Source organism: Alexandromys fortis, unplaced genomic scaffold, assembly GCF_014885135.2.
Source record: "Alexandromys fortis isolate MF-2015 unplaced genomic scaffold, M_Fortis_MF-2015_v1.1 scaffold_143, whole genome shotgun sequence".
Taxonomy (NCBI): Eukaryota; Metazoa; Chordata; class Mammalia; order Rodentia; family Cricetidae; genus Alexandromys; species Alexandromys fortis.
The window spans coordinates 1,617,060-1,633,506 of NW_026068044.1; the positions used below are offsets into that span (position 1 = coordinate 1,617,060).

At 47.1% G+C, this 16,447-nt stretch overlaps 1 protein-coding gene across 5 annotated transcripts; it reads right to left on the reverse strand.

Moving 5' to 3' along the window:
- Positions 1 to 399: 399 nt before the first annotated feature.
- Zbtb14 (zinc finger and BTB domain containing 14) lies at positions 400 to 8,215 on the reverse strand. Of its 5 annotated transcripts, none has more exons than XM_050166223.1 (3): positions 7,807 to 8,215; positions 5,551 to 5,634; positions 400 to 3,574 (listed from the first exon to the last, which is right to left on the reverse strand). In XM_050166223.1, exons 2-3 carry the CDS (start codon positions 5,551 to 5,553, stop codon positions 2,228 to 2,230), a joined length of 1,350 nt encoding a protein of 449 aa, XP_050022180.1. In that variant the 5' UTR covers positions 5,554 to 5,634; positions 7,807 to 8,215; the 3' UTR covers positions 400 to 2,227. The 5 variants fall into 5 exon arrangements, with proteins under 5 accessions (XP_050022180.1, XP_050022183.1, XP_050022182.1 ...); XM_050166226.1 differs by lacking the exon at positions 7,807 to 8,215 and adding an exon at positions 7,657 to 7,706; XM_050166225.1 differs by lacking the exon at positions 7,807 to 8,215 and adding an exon at positions 6,824 to 7,239.
- Positions 8,216 to 16,447: the final 8,232 nt, after the last annotated feature.

The following is a 16,447-nucleotide window of genomic DNA, read 5'->3' on the forward strand; positions in this document are numbered from 1 at the left end:
AAATCCATGTCTTGTATGAAGCAGTTCAAATGCTAAACGCATAATAGAAAGTACTGAAAGTTCCGCTTTGTGTCTCCCGGCTTTCTATAGGGACTATTTTCTTTTTTTTTTTTTTTTTAAATATTTATTTATTTATTATGTATACAATATTCTGTATGTCTGCAGGCCAGAAGAGGGCACCAGACCTCATTATAGATGGTTGTGAGCCACCATGTGGTTGCCGGGAATTGAACTCAGGACCTTTGGAAGAGCAGGCAATGCTCTTAACCACTGAGCCATCTCTCCAGCCCAGGGACTATTTTCATATGCTAAGTCGGTACCTCTATGAAACCAAGAGGAAGGTGGTGTGGATCTGGACGGGCACAACGCCATGAAGAAAACAAGCAAGAACGAGACAAGTATATTATTTTCTTTATATACAAAAACAAAGGCCCAAAATATGGTTTGTTGAAGTAGCTATCAACAGGATGTCAGCTGACTTCACGTTTGCTTTGGTCAGCACGGCCTGGGAACAGCAGTCGGTCCCCTCCCTAACAGCACAGAAACACAATGACAGGACTGCCTTCAATACAGAACAAAGAGCTTTCAGGGAAAATTAAGTTAATTTTTAAACCAAAACATTTTACCAATAAATAAGAAATTTTGAAAGGTAGCATCCCCACCCGACACTCTTGGGCGTAACACGTACACCAATTTTGAAAATAAAAAAATGTTCTCACAATAGTCATAACAGGTGATCATATAGCAAGCCATGTAATGAAATTATTTTAATGTACTTTTTAAAAACGAAAGTCTTAAGAACCAAACATGAACTTTAAAAGTTGGCACTTACTTTCTACAACTGTACACGTCCTAAAACAATGGTCTAGTACTTTCTTACAGAACATAATTCAAACTCTGTTGGCATTTCAATATACTCCTAAGGAAACAGTTAAAAGCACTTTCAGTATGCCGGATCTCAAACAAAGTTCATAATTCTGATTTATGGCTATGAAGAGGCAGTCAGCTTCTACTGAAAACTGCAGCCAGTGATAAAACATACTTGGAAAACAAATGATCGGTCTGAAGATCTTTAATATCGGTTAAGACAGTCTGATGTTTGTTGCCAATGAGAGGTACTTTAATCCAATGTGCAAAAAAAAAATAAAAAAATAAAAAAGTGCAGCTGTCCTTTCCCTTGAAATACGTAGGACCAACACTACTATTTACACATTTGAAAGATTTGAAATTATTTAAGCATCTTTATGAGAAACTGAGAGCTGCAGAGAACCCCAAAAGCTTGATCATCCATAAACTACTAAAACATCTCAAGAAGCATTTCTGTTTCTTGTCCTAATTTTGATCCTAAATACAAAACCAATTTTGAAATCAGTCAGGATTTTGAAGACCTAGGAAATTTTAGGGCTTTTGTATCTGTGAAAACCTGGTCTCGGAGACTTCTCTCCTTCCCTCACGACCGGTTCACTCCAGACACCCACGGGCAGAGTGGCCACACTGGGTCAAAGAGGAATTCAGTTCCGGTACTACCAGCATCCGGTGGACTCATGACCTGCAGCACTTGGGGTGGGGACAGGGGCCATCACAACGGATGAAGAAACACTTCAGCAAAGCAGCCACTTACTGTCCACAGAAACAGTAAAAACAATGATATACAGAGAGATTTAAAAATCAACAAGCCAAATATAAAACTAACACCATTCCGTATTTCCAAACTTGGTTTTGTATTTATACAGTGTCCTGGGTCGGTCGGCATGTGCCAACGTTTTCTGCACCAATATGAAGTTCTTGTATCCAGTTAATAAAACTGCTGTTTTGACCGTAAGTCACATATATTGGGACGGGTAGGCGATCAATTTATTCAATCACTCTGCAGTGCACTCACCAGTTTGGCAAGCGTAGAGGAATTAAGAGTGGAACAGAAGCCGCTCACTTTCAACCGGACAAAGGAGTTTTCAAATTAAAACCATAAAGAGGGGCAGGGGAGCTTACCGGGAACATGAACACTAGACACCACAAAAAAACAAAATAAAAAAACTGTTTGGTCAGAACGTAGGAACGTAACTGCCTTGAGGAATCTGAAAATCACCTAACTGGAATGAGCACTGTCTTAGGTCCACCCAGTCCAACACTCTAAGTTGCCACAAAAGCAGTCAAAAGTGTTCACTGACTGTGATCAATGCAACCTCGGCATCGACCTCCCAGGCCACGTGTTCCTGACCCATCACCTCTAGCTGCAGGCAATGGTCTCCAGCTGCTGCTCTGCCTCGGCAGCCATCGCTGCCGCCTGCAACTGTTCCGTCTCACTCTGGATGGCACTGGGGGTGACCTGCTTCCTCTCACTGTGCATATTGTTCTCGTGCCTCTTCAGATCTGAGGCCTTGGCAAACGCCTTGGTGCAGGAGCCACACACGAAAGGCTTCTCCCCTCGGTGTCTCCTTTCATGGTCCTTGAGGTGAGACTTGTGTTTGAAGGCTTTGTCACACATATGACATGCAAACGGTCTTTCGTTGCTGTGAACCCGCTCGTGCTTCTTTAGGTCCGGGGCGCGGATAAAGGACTTCCCGCACACCTCGCAGCTGTAGGGCTTATACCCTGTGTGAATTTTCAGGTGTTCCTTCAGGTGGGCCTGGGTGGTGAAACCTTTTGTACACATCTCACAAACAAACGGCCTGTCTGCCGTGTGGAGCTTCTCGTGCTTCCTCAGTCTGCCTTCGTCGGAAAACGTCTTACCACACGCTTGGCAGGCAATCTGCTCCCGGTGGTGACCATAGAGCAAATACTCAAACTTCATGTCACTGGCAGCTGTGGTCCAGCCTGGAGTCTGTTCGTCTTTTACTTCACCCATCCCGTCATTAAAGGTTAAGGCTTGCGGGGTCTGGGACCCCAGATCTTTGGACTCGGGAGTCTCCATGGATTCTACTTCCTGGCCGTAGCAGTTCACCTTTCGGACTTCCTCACTCCCCAGTTCTTTTAAAATCGCCTCCTGAACCCTGAGGGTAGTAGTAGGGGACTTGCCGTCCTCCTGACTCGGGGGGGTGCCTTCTACTGTGTCGTCGGAGGGGCTGTCGTCCTGGTCCCCGATTTCTTCCACATCATCATCCTGAGCGTCGGCGGCATCTCCGATGGGGCGATTTAACTTGAGGCAGTACTTGCTCTTGGACTGGCCATTGCTTTCATCGGGGCTGGACACATCACGCTTCTGAGAACAGAGTTTATCCAGAAACCGGATACCAAGAATCTGACCCGACGACATCATCAGGTTCACATCCTCCTTTTTCACGGAAATCTTTGCTGTGTACATGTAGTTCAGGACCTCTTCAAATATATCAGAGCGGAGGAAATCTATCTCGATGACGGAGGAACTATCCACTTCTAGCTTCTTGAAGAGCTTCTTAAAGTAGGTGCTGCAGGCAGCGAGAACACAGCGATGGGCCCTGAACTTCACGTCTTCAACCACGATCGCGATATCGCAAAACTCTCCTTCCAGGCGCTGTTCATTCAGCGTTTTCAGAAACAGCGTTTTATGATCGTCGTCATTATATTTTATGGTTTCAGACATACTGATGAAAAACTCCTGCACAAAATAATTTTTTTTTAAAGGAGTTTAATTAACGCGTAGTGCTCCCCATACCCACCCCACCCCTGCCCCGAAAGCAGTCATACTGTGACTATTTGGAACCTAACAATCTTGAATCTTGGTGTTAAAGATGGTCCAAAAACGGGCAGGAAAGAATGACCCCAGACAAGGGCTTTCCATGTTGCTATTCTGAAGTACTTTCGGTTTACAACAGTTTCCTAGTTAGAACAACAACGGCAGCTTTTTACAAAACACACACCAGGCATTATTCTATACGCTTTAGATGTCTCAACACACTTAAGTACCCTATGAAATAGGTGTTGTCCTCAGTTTGTAAAAGGGGTTAAGGAGCTGTGCTATAACTATTTAAGATCTAGTAATCAAATCCAGGAAACGTGGTTTAAAAACTCAGACTGTCAAGACAGAGGAAAAAGACTGATAAACAGTCCGACCGTGAAGTATAAGTTACAGGACTGAGACAAGAGTGCTCAAGTCCTGGAGCCGGAGACCTCAGTAGGTAAAAGGGGGCTGAATATTCCCTGCTGCAGTGTAACACATGGTGGGCCTCTAATTTCAAGAAGGTACAAGTGAATTCTGGAGCAGAGTCGGCGAGCTCTACTAGCTGAACAGTGAATCCAGGTTGAACTGAGAGAGCCCGCCTCCGCCAACAATGGAGAGCAATCAGGAAGACTCCCACCATGTCAGCCTAGGGGTTCCACAGGAACGTCCTCACACACACGCATGCACGCACTTGCACACGTGCAGACATGAATACACGCCACAAACACAGAAAAAGAGAATCCGCAAGTCCTATCTATGGCGTCTGATTCCAAGTACGGAGGACTCAGGATAATACCATCTGGGTTTGGGCATTATACTTCCTTGAGAAGAGACAAACCACCATTGGAGAGCTAGAGAGGCCATCGTAGCCACAGGGGTCTGTGTTTTCTTCTAGTCTCTCCACAGCTGCTTTGGGCCACTCCTGGACGAGTGTCAAGGTTTAATCTGACCCCAAAGATATCTGGGAAGAGACTGACGAGTGGCTTCTTGTCACAGGATGTCAACCTTCCAGCCACCCAGTTAAGTCTCACCAGCAACAGGCATACAGGACCAGAAGTGCTTCAAGTTTCAGATTTTTCCAGATTTTGCAATTATGCATATTCCTCATAAAATAAATTGGAGAAGCCAGTCCAAGCCAAAATACAAAACTAGTTGATATTTTATACATACCTTACACACACAGTATGAAGGTAATTTATACAGTATTTCAAATAATACTTCATTTATTTCGTTTTCTTCTTTTTTTTTTTTTTTTTTTTTTGGTTTTCCGAGATAAGAGTTTCTCCGTGTAGCCCTGGCTGTCCTGGAACTCACTCTGTAGACCAGGCTGGCCTCGAACTCATAGATAACCACCTGCCTCTGACTCCTCCCGAGTGGTGGGATTAAAGGTGTGCGCCACCACCGCCTGGCTTAGATAGTATTTTAAACAAAACTTCATAGTATAGATTTTTCATTTGTGGCTTCTTATCAGCCCTCAGGAAGTTTCAGGATTTGAGTATTTTGGACTTACGGAGGTTCAACCCTTGCTCAGTAAGTGTTGGAGTACTTTAAATTAAAAGCAAAAGAATTTCAGGACCACCATGAAAGACCTAGCAATGTGTTTAAGAACCAATCTAAAACCAATGTGTTTTTACATTTTCTTCTAAAAGAAAAACAAAACAATTGTCTTAGTTTTATTCAACAAAGTATATGTCTGAGGAAAGCAGATTTTTCCTCATAGGAAAAGAATTGTAAATGTGTAACTAGAATGTGTGTGTGTGTGTTTGTGTGTGTGTGTACACAGTGGGGACCAGGGGCTTGCTTAAGCCAAGAAAATCCATAACCCCTTATCCAATACCCCTAGACCTGAGATACTTACTTTAAATCAAATGCCAAGTGATACTCTAATTTTTAATATTCTAAGGCACACTTACCATGAACAATTCAGGCTATTTTCTTAATGCCTTAAACTCCAAAATCTTCAGATCAGAGTAAGTCTGATCAGGGGCAAGCCAGATCTATCAGAAAAAAGATAAAAGACTAAGTAAGATTTTTTCCCTATCTCAAATTCTAAACCAAATGTTTACAAGAACCACAGACCCCTTTATCGACCCACCTCTTGCATACGAACCCATTTTTTCTGGGTAGAAGCCAGGGGCTAGCAGTAATCCGGCCTGGTTCTATCTACATAAGGACTGGAAGTGTGGCAGGTGACATCATCAGTGTGTGTCCTACTGGGTACCTAGTTCTCCACTTTCTCTCCAGGACCTAGAAACGTCTAGATGCGCGTTTCTCTAAACATAGCAGAGGCTGTAGGAGCACACATTCTCCACAGTTAGGAGGGGAAGCAAGGAGTAAACATGCTACTTTGTCCGCGCAATTGCGAACAACTGTGCGCCAGACGGCAGCGGCCAAGTCCACACTTTTCCCTCTATCCCTTCCTATACAAAGGTTCAAAGAGTTTGCTTTGATTCTTAAGTCTCATCTAAAGAACTCCACATCCTGCAGGCCCATATACTAAGGAACAAAAATATCCTCTAGTGACCACTAATCCCACAAACGCGGAAGTGTGTAGAAAGCAGGTGGCTGCGCTAGAATCCAGTCCTACACAAAGACTTGGCGCAAGACTCCACCAAAGGACCCCGAACAAGTTCCTGCAATAGGAAGGAACCACAGAGCTCGGAACCAGCAGGCTTTCTCATCTGTACTACGTGAGGGCTGGAGAGGGGATTTCTAAGGATGCGCCGTTCTTCATTTAGGCCTTCCTGTGTTCTAGATGCAGCCTGGGCCTGCAGCGGGCTTGAAGGAGAGCACTGCCTTCAGAATCTTTGGTGACACCTCTGTTGTCACTAACTGTGGAATCAAAAACGAGCGTGGCACTTAGAGAAGGGTGGCTCTACAGTAGCCATGGCAACGCATCAGCGTGCAGCTTCTCATTTCTGGTTAGTGTGTATTCTTTTTCAAAGGAGGTCACGGGCCAATCGGCTCGTTTTTTTCCCCCCATAAAGATGTTCCCATTGCTAAGTTCAAATGAGTCAAACCGGAAGATAGCCATTGCCAGTATGTGTAAGTAGGTGTGGGACTATGTCTTGTCCCACACCTACAATACCCTAAAGCAGCTCCTTGCTAGCCGTTCTCCAGATCGCGGGAACGCTAAGGCGCCCGCACCGGGGAGCAGGGAGCCCGGCTTTCCCAAAGCAAACTTACATAAGCAGTCGCAGCCGCCTCCTTATGCCGGAGCAGCTGCGACAATGGCGGCCACACCACTTCCCTGTTGCGACCGCACAACTTGGGAGTGGGGAAGACGGGACCTGGCGCGAGGCTCGGGGCGCAGCCCGCGCGTGGGAGCCCACGCTCGCATTTCGCAGCCCGGGAGCCGCGGAGCGCAGCGAGCCCTGAAGCATTCTTTCCCAAACAAAAGCTCCCCGGCGTGGCGCCCGCCGGCGACAGGCCACTTTCCCTTCCCCGATCCGCCACTTCTCCAGGTGGCAGCGCGGGAGCGAGGTTCTTCCCTGGCCCGCAGCAGCAGCCCCGGCGGCGGCGCGGCGAGCACGGGAGCGGGCGTGCGGGCCGGTTCCGCAGCCCCGCGCCGCGCCCTGCTCCGCCCGCGAGCCCCGAGCTCGCGCCCCGCGCACTCCGCGGCCTGCGCGTCTGGTCCTCCCGCGCCCTCCCGCGGCCAGGGGCGGGGGCGGCGCGCGGCCGGCTCCCCGGAGCTCCGCGGACGCAGGCGGGGAGCGTGCGCGGGGGGTCCCGTCTGCTCCGGGGAAAATGGGGGGGGGGGGAGAGACAGCTGCGAGGGGCGGCGCCCCGCGGGCCGCGCTCGGGCCCGGCTCGGCCGTCCCCACCCCCACCGCGGTGCACTGCGGCGAGGAGAGCGGGGCGGCCATGAACTCGGCCGCCGAGCGAGCGAGCGAGCGAGGGAGCGCGCGCGCGGGCCGCCGCCTGGCCTCTTCCCCACCCGCTCGCTCGCCGGCCTGCGCGGCCCCCGGGGCGCCCGGCCCCCACGCCCAACCGCGGCCCACGCCCGATCCCGCTCGCACCGCGCTGCGCCGCCACATCCTGCAGCAGCTGGCTGCTGCCCGAGCTCGGCGGGAACGCGCCTCCTCTCAGCCGCCCCGCCGCGCCCGCCGCCGGCTGCCCCCGCGTCCCCGCGCCCGCCCCGGCCCTTTCAGCACCCGGCCCGCGCTTACCTGCAGCCTGGCACAGCTGTACAGACGCTCGCCGTGGGCTCCCGCGGTCGGCAGCGCGCAGGCCGGGACGGGATGGACGCGGGGGCACGGTGGGTGGCGGTGTTTTGGATTTTTTTTTTTTGTAGTTTGGGGAGGGGGTGGGGGGGAAAATCGTGCACGTCCCTGGTGGTAGCAGCCCTCTTCCTGCACGAGCACAGAATATCTAGCCTGCCGCGAACACCCCCACCCCCCCTCCCCGTGCATGCGCGGTGCGAGCCTGGGGGGGGGGAGAAGGCGCGCCGCCGCCTGCGCAGGCACGGAACCCGACCGGGCCTCTTCGAGTGAGCGGGCAGGGAAAGGGTTAATCTGGGACCTTACGGGTCGACGCTTTCCTTGGCTCTACGGGGCCGCCCGCGGAGGGCCCTGGGCCCTGCGCACGCGCGCGCACGCGCGCGGCAAGGGGCGCGCGAAGCCCGCGCGCGGGAGAAGGGGGTGGGCGGGGCTAAGGGCGGGGCTTGGGCCGCAGGGGAGCGAATGCTCGAGCTCCGTTCTCGGGCACCCGCCCCGCCTGGAACTCTCGGCTGCCTGGGCTCCCGCCGGCGCCGGGCCTCGGAGCTGCGTCGGGAACGCGGGATCCTGCGCTCCCGTGCGTGTGCATGTGCGTGGGCCAGGACTGCCCCTGGGGTGCGCGCGATCCGGGCGCTGAGCTCGTCCTGGCTTTTGGGCAGGTGTCCCGGGCACCGGTCGCTCAGTGTGCTCTCGCCCGGACACCCAAGCGCGATTCCCGGACGCCAAGGGCCTGGTTCCTGTCGCTGCGGCATTGTTTATGGGGAGCAGGCATTTGCAGAACAAATGAAGGGCCATCTTTGATTTGGAATGTAAGGGGCAATTCCGGTCACCTAGGACAATTTGCACAACCCCAAAGCTCTGGATCTGCCGGACTAATGGGTGCCCCTGCGTTTACCCGAGTGCTCCCCCCTCTAGCAGCCCTGCACTTGGCGCTCCCATCGGGAGATCTGATAGCTTGGTACTGTCAGCACATCCACGGAGATGTTATAGCTCCCTTGGCGATGAACCTTGTGTTCCTTGTGCTACACGGCCTGAGTCTCTTTAAGTGCTCCCAGGCTCAGGGCCTGGGAAGTGCCTTTAGCGCCCACCTTTCTGTTCATCCTACAGTATCGGCGGTTGGACTGAGCTGCCTTGCTCCTTAGAGACACTTCTGCTGCATTATCACACCTCTTAACAGTCTATCAAGTCACATAAATAACATCTGAAATTAGGGCAGGACCGTGGGCTTACGGGAAGATGATGTGCCCGTGCTAGGCACGTAAGTAAACACGAAGGAATATTGTGATAGCCTCTGTTTGCTAAAGGCCGTCTGTTCAGCCTCAGCTGTACAGCTGTAATTAATATTACAGTACTGGTTTTAACGTCTCCGGAGGTGTTTTGACACACGGTTTCAGATTTTTTTTTTCTGTGTATGAGTGCTTTGCTTGCATGAACGTATGTGCACCGCGTGTGTCTGGTGCCAGTGGAGGTCGGAGGAGGGCGGCAGATCCCCTGGAACTGGAGCAGGATTTTGTTAGCCACCATGTGGGTTCTGGGAAGCAAACCTGAGTCCCCTGCAAGAGAATTAAGTGCACTTAACAGCTGAGCCGTCGTTAGAGCTCATACACACGTCCTTCGATGCTCACAATAGCAGTGTGTTAGCAGGTGTGGTGGAAGAGTCGACATAGAATAAACCTGTCCTCGAGTTTAGGCATATCTGTTTCAAAATGCCGAATAAACTAACTTTTCTAAGCCACGTTTTTTTTTTAATGATTTATTTTTTTTATTATATTTAAGGGTGTGTATGTGTACTCTGTGTGTTGTGTGTGTGCTCAAACACATGGTTATTTGCATATGAGTGCATGTGACATTTGGCATCCAGAGGCTTTGGATCCCCTGGAGCTGGAGTTACAGACCATTGTGGGCCACCTGACATGGGTCGTGGAAACCAAACTCTTGGTCCTCTGGAAGTGGAGCTAGAACTCTTTTAACTACCGTGTCCTCTCTTGTCGGAGATCAGCTCCGACAAAAGTATCATTTACCAGGGCAGGGGCATGGGGATTAGAAAATAAGTAAGGAGAATGAAGCCGTGAGTGAAAATAATAAAACAGAAACACAGGATAGCACCAGGAGGGAGTTCCGGTGAATACTGAAATCCGCCTGCCTTTAATTTTCCAGACACTTTTATACCCCAATACAACAGGGGGAAGAAGACAAAAGACTGCTTTAACATGATACAAAGGACAGCTAGAACAGTTATTTGCTTCAATACTTTGAGATATTAAGTCATTAGCGTTCTCTTGTTTCGGCTGTGAACCCACCCAAGACCAAGTCTCCTGAATCAGCCACTCCCAAGGTCAAACCTCCTGTTTCAAAAGAAGGAGCTTGAATTTCTTGGCTCCTGGTCAGGGTGGAGTGGATCTACCTACACACGCCTTCTTAACGTCAGAAACACCAAGTAACCACACCCTAGGTCAGGGTTTGGAGCCACACTTGTCAACAGATTTGAACAAGCTGAAACTCTGACAAGATGGAAGTAGGCTCACGTTTTTGGGCCTCTAAAATCTCTCCAGCCTTTTCAACCTCACCCTGTTGTTTTCTGAAATGGAGGAAAACAGGGCAGCTGTGAGGATTGGCCCACACGGTACCCAGGCATGTTCTTAGTGCAAATATTAGTCCCCTGTTGTTAAGGATACCCATACCATCCGTGGTGTTGGGTTCCCATGGCAGCGGCAGGAAGTGGTCATCACACTTGACACTGCCTGTTTGCTTTCTGCTTGTTTGCACTGCTCCGAGCTCACACCTTAGTCCTGCCTGTGCTTTGTTTACAGCACGCTCATGGACTTGTGAGGTAACAGGGTGACGGCTGAAGTTCACGGTGCGGGAGCATGGCTCGCTCGCAGTAATCTTCACTGCCACCACTGCCGCTGCTCTCGGACCACACCTGGAGGGGCTTCGCTCTCTGGATTTATTGTCTGCCTCAGGTGTAGGGATGGTCTTTCTGCACACGGAAAATAATCTGTCCCTGTGCTTTGACCAAGCTGGTGAAATTAAATTAGTTCAGAAAGTTCGTAAGCATTCGTACCGTGAAGTGCCTGACATGTTTAGTTTTGTCTCACTTATTCCTTGCGTTTGTGTTCATGCTCTCCCTGCCTGGCTGGTCCTTGCTTATCATGGAGACTCGCAAGAGCAAATGTAATAAAGAGGGACCATTCTCATGGGAAGGAGGAGCAGGGTAGGCAATCCCTGCCTATGCCGGCACCCTCAGCATGTACGACACTCATAGAAAACATCAGTCAAATACCAGTCGATAGCAAGAATCAACCTGTGATGGATACCCAATCAAATAGCATCAAAGTTTCTTTGAGAACTAAGTTTCCTTGGCTTGCAGTGTCAGGAATTTCAGCCCACAGGCTGTTGTTCTGTTGCTTCTCAGCCATGGTGAAGCAGACAGCATAGTGGTAGAACCGTGCATCAGAGGTACTTACCACACAGTGGGCAGGAAGCAGAGAAAGGGAAGAGGGAACAGCCCCCAAAGATAGTCCCTAAAAACCCCCACAAGCTTGGGTCCAACCTCCACTAAATATAAACTTGTAAGGGGAGCAGTCCATAATTCAAATCACATGTCACACTCTATGCTGGGTCCCAAAAGGGTAAAGTCCATCCCACTGTGCAAAATGTAGTTAGTCAGTCTCTAAGAATCCTGTACTGGTAACAGTTCTGACACTGTTCAGAAGGCCAGGCTAAAACTCTCCCTCGGGACACAGAGAAAATTCATAGCTGTAGGCCCCTGTAAAATTATAAACAATTTATGTATTTCCAAGGTGACATGGTATGGAGTAAACATTTCCATCCCAAAAAGGAAGACTAGGAGGAATGTAAGGAGGGTTCGCATCAAAGCAAGACTGAAACATAGCCTGGAAAACATTGGTTCCGGTAGCTTCGGGTCCCACACTTTGGGTGTGTGCTGACATGAGAGCTCATTTTCCTGAGGTTGTTGGTAGATCACATGACCCCTTTCTTAGGCTGTACTTGCTGCGCCTAGCCTTGCTAGGCAGATGTTCCATATTACCAACATGTCAAAGATCCCAGGGTCTTCACTACAGCTTGGTAGAAACTTTAAGTAAATAGCTGTCTCAAAGATTTTGTCATTTAATTCCAACTTCATGTTATCATATCGGCTGATCTTTGTATTCCAAAACGATTTTGGATGATGTATTGGATAATCTCAACCGCCTGTGATAAGAGCCTGTCGTTTTAAAGCCCCATGGGAGATGCTCATATTTTTACTTCAGAAGGAAATCAGTTAAGTTAAGCCACCTACTGTCACAAGCCACCTGTGTGCTGTGAGACTCATCCCGTCCGGATGACAGTTGGGTCTGTCTTGCTGTGTTCCATGTGTTGGCCACTCTAGGTTTTGATCCGTTAGTTCGCATCTGCAAGGCTTTTGTGTGCTTGTGGGATAAGATCTGCATTTACACAGCTCAGAAGCGAGCTTGGGTTCCTTCCAGGGGCTTCTTCCTCTTTATGACCTCCCTTCCCCAATCCTCTGGAAAATGAGGCATTGCAAACTCTGTGTCTACATCTGGAGGTGGAGCTAAGTGGAGGGACAAGCAGAAGAAAAAGCAGTGGCCAACTGGTGCTGCAGAGCTGTCGTGTTTCCCGATACATTTGATTCATTAATGTATTTGTCCATTTGTAATTTAATTTTATTGTGTGTATAGGTGGGGTGTGGCGCATCGGGCGCTGTGTGTGGGCTCACAAATACTGTGGCATCGTGCGAAGGTCAGAGAGGAGCTTGCAGGAGGCAGTTCTCTCTTTCCACAATACAAGTGAACTCAGGTCCCCTGGCTTCCGGCAGGTGCACGTGGTGCTAAACCTTCTCGTTGATCCAATATGTCCATTTTAAAGAGCTATAAATATCCTTGTAAGGATTCCTTTTTCCCTTTACAGTGTGTTTCTCTATATAATCCTGTTTGCATTTAGCTCTATACACTTCCTATATTTCTCTGGTACTTACATTAATATATACTATTAATAACATGAATAATCTGACTGTGATTTAATAAAATATTATTTCAACTATACAGGAATATTTTTATTATCTTTTTATTGATACCTTTTAATTTTATATGATTCTACCTTACAATTTGCAAGGATGTCATAAAAAATTCCTTTGTGGGGGGCTGGAGAGATGACTCAGAGGTTAAGAGTACTTGCTGCTCTTACACAGGTCCTGAGTTCAATTTCCCAGCAACCCCACAGTGGCTCAGAACCATCTATAATGAGATCTGGTGCCCTCTTCTGGCCTGTAGGGATACATGCAGACAGAACACTACATATAATAACAAATAAATCTTTTTAAAAAAATCCATGTGTATTTAACTTTTATTTATATTTACCACTGCTAACAACATCTTCCTTCCATTTGCCCAATAATCTTTCTCTCCATACATAAGTACACATTTGTTCTAAATCAGTTTCTTTTTTTTTATTTATTTATAAGCCAATGATAATGACACCGGATTTTGATTCTACTGCATGTACTGGCTTTTTTTGGGGAGACTAGTCTGTTTGGATGCACACTTTCCTAAATCAGTTTCTAACAGAAAGTCACAGATACCTTATTTTCCCCTAAATACCTCAATGTGTGTTTCCTTTCTAAAAGGGAGACAATATCTTATGTAACCATACCACGATGAGCAAAAATCAAGTATCTGACACGGGTGTGATGCCATCCCATAACCAACAGCCCATATTCAGGCTCCCTGCTCATTCCAGCATCATTTAAAATTACATACAGAAGGACACGGCACACTTTCCCCCAGCTACAGGAATCCTGATTCTAGTGATGAGGAGAGCAGGCCTGCTTTTGGTCCCGCCCAGCTCCCGCATGGCTGGCTTAGCCCCGGAAATAACAACATACAAACTGTATTCATGTAATCACTGCCTGGTCCATTAGGGAGCCAGTTACATTCAAACACCACAGCCCCTAAATATAGTCCTTCTCAACCTCAGTGGCACCCTGCATTCTCCTGAGGTGGTGGTGCTAACCATCTGGGTCCCGGCCCTGAGTGTCTTGCCCTCAGAAGGCCCAGTGATTGTCATCAGGACATTCTGGTGCTCCCCAAGTTATTCAGAGTCATAGACTCGGTTTCAAATGACTGTAATGGTTGTTACAAGGTCTACAGAAGGACTGGAGAGGTGGCTCAGCAGTTAAGAGCGCCGGTTCTTCCAGAGGAACCCAGGTTTGTTTCCCAGCACCACATGGTGGCTCACAACCATCTGTAACTCCAGTTCCAGAGCACCTAATACCGGTACTCTTCTGACTTCCATGGATACTGATCACATGTGGTACACAGACATACATGCCAGCAAAAAAATTATATATAAAATGGATAAATCTAATACATTTCTTTTTTCTTAAGGAAGGTTACAGGAGAAGGCAGATTTTAGGTGTAAGTTGATTCCTATGACAGAGAGAGGTGTCAACTTCTTCAGATCTGAATACTTAAATCCTGGCATAACTAAGGTGAGGCTCTGTTCTGCGGAGCTGATTGATGTGAAAGAAAATATCTCCGTGGAATTCCTTGTTCCACCCAAGCTCACATCTTCATGACATGCCTTCATTGTTGCTTAGCTCAAAGTCTATCTAGAAACGAGCCATTTCTTACCTTCCATGGTACAAGTAACCATGGATGAGGTTGTCTAGGATAAGCAGAAGATATATTTTCTCCTCAACATTTGAGAATTAGATTTTTCTGCATGTCTAGCTTTCACGTTGATCTAAATTCTAGTTTTACACCAGGACAAGTGGACCAAGGATGAATTAAAGCAAGTGAATTTATGAGCTGTTACGATATCCAAACTGTGCCAAGTGACAGGTGACCCTAAATATCACACAACTGTCTTCACAATTAGGGAACAGACTAATTTATCTTCCCACATTTTTTTATGTGACTAATAATGTTAAGGTTTTACTGTCTACAGTGAAATAAGAAACAATTTAGTGAGAATGTTACAGAATTCATAAAGAGGTAAAAATCAGAGTCAGTAGTTAAACCATTTAAATAAGTGGAGGAAGAAATGGTTAGACAATGCCATTAGAGGATTAGAGGGAAGCAGCTTTCTTTCTGAATAGATTTATGGAACAGTTTATACTGCAATCCAAAAAAACATTTTTTAAAGATTTATTTATTTATTTATCTATTTATTTAGTATGTATACAGCATTCTTGGTATTCTGTCTGCATGTATGCCTGCAGGCCAGAAGAGGGCACCAGATCTCATTACAGATGATTGTAAACCACCATGTGGTTGCTGGGAATTAAACTCAGGACCTTTGGAAGAGCAGGCAGTGTTCTTAACCACTGAGCCGTCTCTCCAGTCCCCAAAAAACATTTTAAACAAATTTTTTATTCTATTAAATCAAAACTATATAACTAAAATAAATATTTATGGGGAAATATGTAAGCAAAAATGTATGGAAATAGTAAAGAAGTTGAATATGTTCATGTTAATTTTCCCATCCAAGAAACGTATTTACTCATGTTTAACTCTAGAAGTAATCCATATACTGCGAGCCAGCCTAAGAAAATGCTCCACAGAAGGAGAAAGATATATGTTCTATGAGATAGGTTCTCACTTTGTACGCTAGGCTGACTTTGGACTTGTGGTCCTCTTACCTCTGCTTCCTATGAGCTAGCTATTTTACTATTATAGATAAATAGTCTTATTTATCTATAGAAATGTTACAGATATGGTATAGAATGTAAATGGAGACTGTGGTTTCATTTCCCAGACCCAAATAATTACACAAAAACCATATTAATTGCAACATTATTTGGCCAATGGCTCAGGCATATTCATAGCTAGCTCTTAAATTAACCCATTTCTATTATTTTATATTTTGCCACAAGGCTCGTGGTTTGTTACCTCACATCTTGCTTCTTGGGCAGCTACATGTTGCCTGCCTGAATCCACCTTCTTTCTCCCTGTATTAAGTTTTGTTTTCCTGCCCAGCTATATTCTGCCTTGCCATTGGTCAAAGTAGCTTCTTTATTAACCAATGGTAATAAAACATATTGATAGCATACAGAGGGGAATCCCCACATCATCAGAATGCTTCCACACTGTGATGACTATTCTTGGTTGTCAACTTAACTCTGGAAGTAACTAAAACTCAAACGGCTAGGTACACCTGTGAAGGACTTTTTTTTTAAATCAAATCAATAGAAGTGTGAAAACCCATGTTTAATCCAGATCTTTTCTTGTGGGAAGATCGACCTTAAATCTGGACCTTCTTGTGGCAGCTTATATAAAGAATAGAAAAGAAGAAAGTTCTTTCTCTTTGCCTGCTTTCCTTTGCTCTCACTGGCAAGTCCATTGCTTCGCTGGTGCTAGAACCTGCTTCTTTGGGATGCTGGGCAGATGCCAAAGACCAGCTGAGAAATCCAGCTTCATGGACTGAACTGGATTCTTGGATTTTCAGTGATAGCTGGACCACAGTCTGTAAGTCACCTTTAAAAATCTCCTTTAGCCAGGTTGTGGTGGCACACGCCTTCAATTACAGCATTCAGGAGACAGAAGCAGTCAGATCTCTGTGAGTTTGAGGT